At 48.3% G+C, this 8447-nt stretch overlaps 1 protein-coding gene across 14 annotated transcripts in view; it reads left to right on the top strand.

Annotated features, from left to right (window-relative positions):
• LOC114484982 (uncharacterized) overlaps nt 1-8441 on the top strand; it is a 10562-nt gene extending 2121 nt beyond the window's left edge. The window contains exons 1-5 of one of the 14 annotated variants that reach the window (XR_008616633.1): nt 504-1969; nt 2978-3628; nt 3828-3997; nt 4319-4455; nt 5616-8441. Coding sequence is in view for 3 of the 14 variants with exons in the window: in XM_055082741.1 (XP_054938716.1) it covers nt 1395-1969; nt 2501-2977; nt 4319-4418 (1152 nt within the window). In the remaining 11 variants the exon portion in view is untranslated. The other 13 variants (XR_008616631.1, XR_008616630.1, XR_008616636.1 and 10 more) reach the window with 13 other exon arrangements.
• Nucleotides 8442-8447: the final 6 nt, after the last annotated feature.

Below are 8447 nucleotides of genomic sequence, written 5' to 3'. Positions count from 1 at the left end.
CTCTCACCGCTGCGGCCTCTCCCGCCGCGGAGCACAGGCTCCGGACGCGCAGGCTCAGCGGCCACGGCTCACGGGCCCAGCCGCTCCGCGGCACGTGGGATCCTCCCGGACCGGGGCACGAACCCGCGTCCCCTGCATCGGCAGGCGGACTCTCAACCACTGCGCCACCAGGGAAGCCCTTTTGCCCAGTTTTTAATCAGGTTTTTTATTTTCTTTTGTTGATTTTTAATAGCCCTTTGTATATTTTAGATACGAGTCCTTTATCAGATGCGTCTTTGGCAAAGCTTTCCCCCAGGCTGTGACTTGTCTGTTCATTGTGTTGACAGTGTTCTGCACAGAGCAGACATTTTTAATTTTCACCAAGTCCCGCTGATCAGTTATTTCTTCCATGAATCGTGTCTTTGGTGTTTGTACCTAAAATGTCATCGCCATACTCAAAGTCAGCTAGACTTTTCTCTTAGAATTTACTGTTTAAAAAGAGTAAAATGAAAATTCTAGAACTGAAAAATCCAACTGTAGAAATTAAGAACTTAATAAACATTTTTAACAACACTCCCTTTCTCTCCTCCGCTCCTAAGGCCAATATGCCCCCCTGTGCTGTGGACCCCATCCCTCTCGTGTGGAATCACCCGCAGAGCTCATAGGGGGTCAGGAACACTTTGTGAGCCCGTCGGCCAGAAAGGAAAAGCCCACAGTTCATGGGACATGTGAAGAGGTCCTCAGCAGGGCACTGACTAAGCCACACATCAAATTACCCTAAGGTAAGGCTGCTCTCCCATCTCCATAAGCTCAAGAAGGAGGGGATGAACGGAACATGCTAAATAAAAACACAGACCGTATTGAGAAGATCCAAGTGAAACTTTTAGAAAGTTCCACGTCTGAGGTTTTTCAGGTACTGATGGGATTCTCGGCACATTACTTCAGAAACAAATATCGTTGAATACTGAGGATGCAACAATAGAACGTATACAAGATAAAATACACAGAGAAAAAAGATGGGAAAAAATAAAAAGAGCCTCAGAGAGCTGTAGGACACCTTGAGGCAGGCAATACACGTGGAATTCGGGTCCCCAAGGGATCGGGCTGGACAGAAGAAAATATTTGAAGAAATAACTTGCAAAATGTTCCTAAAATTGCTAAAACTATAAACCCACAGACGCAAGCAGCTCAACAAACATCAAGTTCAAGAAACATGAATGAAACTATACAAGTCATATCGGTATCCAAGTGCTTAAAGGCAGTGATTAAGAGGAAAGCTTAAAAGCAGAAAGAGAAGCAAGACGTATTCTGTAGAGGAATGAAGCTAAGAAGGGTTTTTCACGGAAACAATGCAAAGGACAGCATTCAGCCAAAAGAAGGAAAAAACCTTGCAGAAACGAAGGTGACCCCCGCCCATGCACACACACAGCCAGGGTGCTGTGAGTGGGAAGCCCAGGAGACACCCCTGCCTCATACCCGGGGTGTCGGCCGAGGCCCGGGGGGCGCCTGGTCTCACCCTCCTGTCTGCTCAGGGTGTCCACGCTGTCGCCCCGCAGCCCCACTGGGCCCTTTCCCATCACTACCCGAAAGTCCTTCCAGCGTCCCCCGGCCGTGGCAACGGGGCCCCCAGCCCCACACGCGCTGCGGCCGCGGCCTCGCCCTCCTGGCCTGGCTCCCAGCCTGCACGAGCTCGCATTCCCCGTTTATCCCCTTTCCATTTGTCCTTTGGCCTCTTCCAGTCGCCTTCCGTTCCCGTCACATCACTCACCAAAATAGCTCCAAGTCACCCGGGACCCCGTGTCACCACCTCCAAGGGACGCGTGTGCTCTCAGCTTCCTCAACCTCCGGCCACCGCCCCCCCAAGACGTGCATCCTCAGCCTCGCGACCCCGCCGTGGGATGTCAGAGCTGCCCCAGGGTACTGCTCACGGCCCCTTCTCTTCCCGTCCGGGCCCCTCCTCTTACCCTTCGGAGGCTCCACCTGGAGGCAGGTGCGTCCCCGGGCAGGGGGCGGGGGGCGGGGCGGGCCCAGCGTTTCTGCCCAGCTGCCCCTCCCTCCCCCATCTGAAGCGTAGATGGAACCTTAAACTCAACAAGGCCAAGACGGAACTCGGGCCCCCTCCTGCTCCCCCGTCTCCGCCTCCAGCGGCCCCCACCCCACGAGTGGCACAGGCAGGGGGCCCGGGCGCCTCCCCAGGCCCTCCTGATCCTGCACAATCTTCCTCCTGGACACCCTCAGGTCCCGCCACCTCTGACCCCCTCCAGGGCCATGGCCCCAGGCCGAGTTGGGGCCAACTCGTGCTGAACGACGACAGCCTCTCTCCGCGCCCGTCCTGGCTCCCCTAACGAGTACTCTCCAGACCACGACCAAATAAATGTCTCAGCAGGCAAACCTGAGCAGTCACCCCACGCCCCTCTGAGCCCTTGAACTAAAGACCAGGACCTTGAGGTCTGAGCCCCGCCCGCAGGGTCCTGGCTGGAAGGCTCCAGGTTGGTTGCACGGTCTCCCTCTTTCCGCTCAGGTCACCCCTGTTCAGACCTCATCTCGAGCACCAATTTTTCAGGCGCCTTTTCCGAGCCAAGACTGAGTGGGGTCCCTCCGTTACATCCTCCCCACGGCCCTCGCTGCGACTGGTAGCCGCGCATGCGCAGCGACTCGGGTGCCGGTCCGGCTCGTCCATCTCACCGGTAGGACTCTTAAGCACCGGCTGCTCTGCTGGCCATGCAAATGCAGGGGCTCAGCTCCAAACCCACTCAGGAAACACTCTCCACAAGGAAGAGCTTCCTACCGAATACACCAAACTCGTTAATGTGCCTCCTCCAATATTAGCAAGAAACTGGGTGGTGACCCGACCAGTGCTGTCCCAACATCAAAGCAACCGCGTGGCCTGGAGCATTTCTCAGCGCCTCTGTAATGGAGCCCGGAGTTTTTCCATCTTTTGTAAATCGAAACTAATCCTAGGAAACCTGGCACCAGCTCTCGGCCTTGTACCTTGCAGGTATCATGTGTGCATTCCGTGCGGTGTGACCTCCATCGCGGTGTGACCTCCATCGCACTCCTCACCGAGATGGGGGTGCCGGGAGCCCCCAGGGCCATGGGTGACGCACAGCCCAGCTCCCCCGGGGTCAGATGTTTCCCAATTCGTGAGGTTCATCTGGACCAGATAGAGGATAAAAATTGTCTTAGCAGAGGAGAAACCCAAAGAGGCTATGAAAACCCATGTGGGCGAGGAAAGGCCGACATTGAAGTGGCTTAGAGTTGTCAAGGCAACCACAGATTTCTACATCTTGGTAACATTCAAGATTACAACGCGATCCTTAATGCAATATTCATGGCTGTGTTTTAAAACTATGAGAACTGCCACCTGACTGTTAGAACTGTACCCTGTATGCCTTTCTTCTAAACCAACTGTCCCCAACGCCCAAGGACTAGTGCAGAGACAGGAGTTGGTTTGGATCTGCACTCTCTCTTTGACCAGATCGTGCCTGGCCCATCGTACAAGCTCAACAACACATTTTTACTAAATGTGAAAGCATGGCCTTTATCCTGTAGATGCTATTTACGGGTTCCTGTTTACAGCTATGGCCCTCAATTAATGGGAAGTTTATCTCTACCCTGTCATTAAATAATCATAGCAAGGCCAGAGGAGGTAAGACGTGGCCAGAGGGCCCTGAGCTGTTGTCAAGGGCACTGGCTCCGGGCCTGGTTTTCCTGTTTGTTAATCTGTTGCTGTAGCTGTGTGCCTTGGGCAGACTCTCTCCACCCTCCCAGACCTTGGCTTCCCCACTGGGAAAGTGAGACTTAGATTAGATGATCCTTGCCTAAGCCCGGATATGCTATGATTTCAGTCCTGAACGATCACGCCAGGAGAAGAGAGCCTTACCCACTCCAGCACGTCGCCAGCGGCCTGGCCCAGAATAGGGTCCAGGAAACGGGAACCAGAGCACAGGATGGTCCTGCCAAGAGGATTCTGAAAGTGCTTAATGGCTTAAAGATCACCAACAACACAACAAGCCAGGTGCTTGTAAAATAGAGGCTGTCATAAAACAAAGGCGGGTGGAAAGTGCAGGGGTGTGTTCAGCTGGCAGGGACCACCTGTCCTGTGCACAGCAGGAGACAGACCGCGTGCCCCTGGGCTCCAGGGGGGTGCACGCGGTGAGGACAGAGACAGGCCCAAGGCCAGCCCACGGAGGACGCTCAGAACCAGACAGAACATCCCATCCGGCCCTCACTTCACCCTGTAAACTCGGAAACTGAGGCCCAAAAAGGTTAAAAAAAGTTGGCAGGGTCACATGCCTTGCATGGGTTTGAACTAAAATTCAGATATCTTTATTTTCAGGCCCTCACGATTTAGCCTCCAGGGAGAAGTTGGTTGCCACAGTGGTTGTGTGAGGCCAGGTCAAGGTCAAGGTGACGGCCACGACCAGTTCAGCAAGTGACTTGGGCCACGACCCACTCAGCGAGGCCACAGCCAGGGTGAGTTATGGGGTGATCCACACACAGGTCAAGTCTGCTGAGGGGCCAGGCCCACAGGACGCATCCAAACGTGGGCTCTGAGGTCCAATTCTGTTTTTTTTAATTGAAGTATAGTTGATGTACAATGTGACGTGTTACAGGTGTACAATATAGTGATTCACAATTTTTAAAGGTTACACTCCATTTATAGTTATTATAAAATATATGCTGTATTCCCTGTGCTGTACAGTCTATCCTTGCAGTTTATTTTATACCTAATAGTCTGTGCCTCTTACTCCCCTCTCCCTATACTGCCCCTCCCCCCCTTCCCTCTCCCCACTGGTAACCACTAGTTTGTTCTGTATATCTGTGAGTCTGTTTCTTTTTTGTTATATTCACTAGTTTGTTTTATTTTTAGATTCCACATATAACTGACATCATGCAGTATTTGTCTTTCTCTATCTGACTTATTTCACTGAGCATAATGCCCTCCTAGTCCATCCATGTTGCTGCAAATGACAAAATGTCATTTGTTTATATGGCTGCGTAATATTCCATTGTATATATATGTACCACATCTTCTTTATCCATTCATCTGACGACGGACACTTAGGTTGCTTCCATATCATGGCAATTGTAAATAATGCTGCTATAAACATCTTTTCTAATTAGTATTTTCTTTTTTTTTTTGGATGTATACCCAGGAGTGAGATTGCTGGATTATATGGTAGTTCTATTTTAAGTATTTAAAGGAAACTCCATATCGTTCTCCATAGTGTCTGCACCAATTTACATTGCCACCAACAGCGTACGAGGGTTCCCTTTTGTCCACATCCTCGCCAACATGTGTTATTTGTGTTCTTTTTGACGCTGGCCATTCTGACAGATGTGAGGTTATCTCTCATGGTGGTTTTGATTTGCATTTTAAGGTCTAGTTCTTCCTAAGCACGTGGAGGTCAGGAAGAGGCTCTAGAATCCAGTGCAGCTTCGTTCTCCCCTCCCTGTCCCTGACAGCAGACACAGTCAGGGGTGAGAGCCAGGGCGACATTTGGGCCCAGAGACCTGCTCTGACAATAACTAGGCGTTTGAACAAGACAAGGCCTGGAAAACCACAATGATTTTCCCTAGGAGGTTCAATTCTGTGTTTACTTGAAAGCAAGAATATGTTTGTGTTTCCTCAGGCTTCCTGGAAAATCCCAGATGCTCCCATTCACAGCCATGTGTCCATGATTCTGTTATAATGAGGGACCTTACGACTTATCACCCAGGCTGAAACCACCTGAAGGGTGAGAGCAAGGACCATACAAAACACTCTGAGACAACAGGCACGTGCCTACTGTCACCTGGGGTGTCCGATTTCAGGTGTCACCCGGACGGAGCTGAGGGATGCTGGGAGAGCTGGGGGAGCGGTACTTCTGGGGGCGTCTGGGTGGGTGTGTCTGGAAGAGATCAGCATTTGAGGTAGTAACCGAGTAAGGCCACCCTCCGCAGGGTGGGCGGCTTCATCCAGTCCTTTGAGGTCCTGAATAGAACACACGGGTGGAGGAAGGGACAACGCGCTCTCTCTTCTTGAGCTGGGACGTCCATCTCCTGCCCTCAGACGTCGGGGCCCCCGGTTCTCGGAAATTGCACTTGGACCAAGTCCCACCACAGGCTGTCCTGGTCCCCAGCTTGCAGACGGCCGATGGGGGGGGCTTCTTGGCCTCTGTAGCCCCCCGCGGCCGCTTCCTATAATAAACCTCCCCTCGTGCCCATCTGTCCATCCGTCTGTCCTGTTGGCTGTCTCTCTGGAGGACCCTGACTACCACACCCTCACTACAACCAGCATCAGCTCAGCCCCACGAATGCGGAAGTTGTTACCTCACATCTTGGGGAACCAGAACCGTTTGGGGGCCCAGATGTACTTCAGAAAAAGTGGAACACTTGAGAGGCGCTCTCTCTGTGAGGATGACGTGTTTTCTCCAAAAGACTAGTATTTTTCCTTCTGGTCTGATTAAAAGCTGAGTTCACAGAGTTTTGCTATTTTTCCCATGAGCTCTGCACTTTATTTTTTTTTATGCTCATGAGGAGCTTTCACAGAATCATCTCACTTGACTTGAGCTTTACATTGTCCTTCTTCTTCAAAAGATTCCTTTTCTCATCACAGACTATTTTACTTGGAGAAGACTCTGAGGAAAAAATGTACAGATGACCCCCCCGCAGTGGTAAAATATCCTAAGTTCATGGAACCGTTATTTACATAAAATTCTAATTGCAGCCAATTAGGTATAAAACTGCAGACCTAGGGCCTGCAGTAGGCCTAGGGCCTAAAAGTACTCCATTATTCATAAATTAAAAGATGACCTTCCTGAGTTGAATTTGGCACTGATTTTAGAAATTTGAGCAAATTATTTTCAATAATGCACGTAAATAAGGCTATTATTATGCTTCCCCAGGAGAGGCAGAAACTGTGTCTCATTTTCTTTTTATTTTAAACAACTATTCCTGGGGCTGGCATAGAATAGACACGCGATAAATACTCCTTATTTGATTGTTGGAAAGAAAATTAAATGAACTGACCTAAGAGATGTGGTCAAGTCAGGAGTGGAATCTGCTTTAATGCTGTGAAAAGTAAAGATACAAGTGTCAACTGTTGACTTTTTTGACGTACAAATGAAATGATGTTAAAGTATCAAAAATTAACAAGATATAAACATTGATTATTATTATTTATTACCCCATTCTAGTTTTGTTATTCAACATTACATTTTATTATAAATTATCTGCAGATTATCAAGTAGTCCTTTAGCCCAAAGTTTCTTGAACATTTTAGTCAAACTTTTTGGACCCCTGTGTGCCCTTAAAGATATCCCAAATAGCTTTTACTTATGTGGGTTATATATCTACCCACATGTACCACACTAGAAATTTTAATTCACTTTAAGGTAACAAAACCTGACCCATTTTACGTTAACACAAATAACATATTTATGAAAAATAACTATATTTTTGAAAACAAAAAAATAGGTAGAGTGGTTCTCTTTTATGTTTTTACAAATCTCTCTAACGTTTGGTTTAAGAAAAGACAGCTGGGGGTGTGTTTCTGCATTCAATTTGTTGCAGCCCAATTCTTGGCTGAAATGTGTGGGAAAGATCCAGTCTCACGTTGACAGACAGTTTAAGACTGCGCGGATCTTAATAGCCTTTTCAGAAGTGAACAGTGTTTTCTTTTACTGCAGACACCATCTGGTAATTTCTTACAGATTAGTTGCAATGTGGAATCCGAAACCATAGCAATGCCCTTCACATGCCTGTTACGTTACATCCTTTGGCCTCTCTTGCAGCTTGGATGCACCTTCTACCCATGCACGATTTGTGACATCCTGTGTTGGCCACTGGAAAATAAGACTTCACTGAATTTACACAGAATCTTCCAAATCCCATCGTACGGTAGCAAAAACTCACACTGTTGATATAGCCACTGACCTCATCAGTATTATGAAAATGATTCTTGACACCCAGACTCTGTAAGAGGGCATCAGAAACTTCCAGGCCACTCGGGACCACATTCAGAAGTGCCGTTTTAGCCTCTGCTGAAGCTGCGAACCTTCCAGGCTTTGGAAATCTTGACCAAGTGACTTTTCAACATATGGCCACTAGAGGGCGCACCAAACTGGCAGAACCGTCAAAAAAATGTATTCATACCAATTCCTTTAAGAAGAAATTCAAAAGCGTTTTATAAGACAGAGGAAAAACACCATAAGCAACTTTAAGTAATTATATTACCAATAATCTTTGGCAATTTTGAAAAAAAGTTACATTAATCCTAACTTGGTTCCAACTGGTCACAGCAGTTGTGTCAAAAACACATCAGTGTAAAAGCTCCAAGCTGAGTAACGGCAGGTTAGTTCTTTGTAGTAACTCTTATACTGAAAGTAAGTCTTTAAAAATCTGAGGGTGTGTGAAGTAAGTCAGAAGCAGAAAAACAAATACCGTATGCTAACACATATGTATGGAATCTAAGAAAAAAAAAA

The sequence above is a fragment of the Physeter macrocephalus genome, unplaced genomic scaffold, assembly GCF_002837175.3.
Source record: "Physeter macrocephalus isolate SW-GA unplaced genomic scaffold, ASM283717v5 random_254, whole genome shotgun sequence".
NCBI lineage: Eukaryota > Metazoa > Chordata > Mammalia > Artiodactyla > Physeteridae > Physeter > Physeter macrocephalus.
This window is presented reverse-complemented; position numbering and strand designations above follow the sequence as displayed.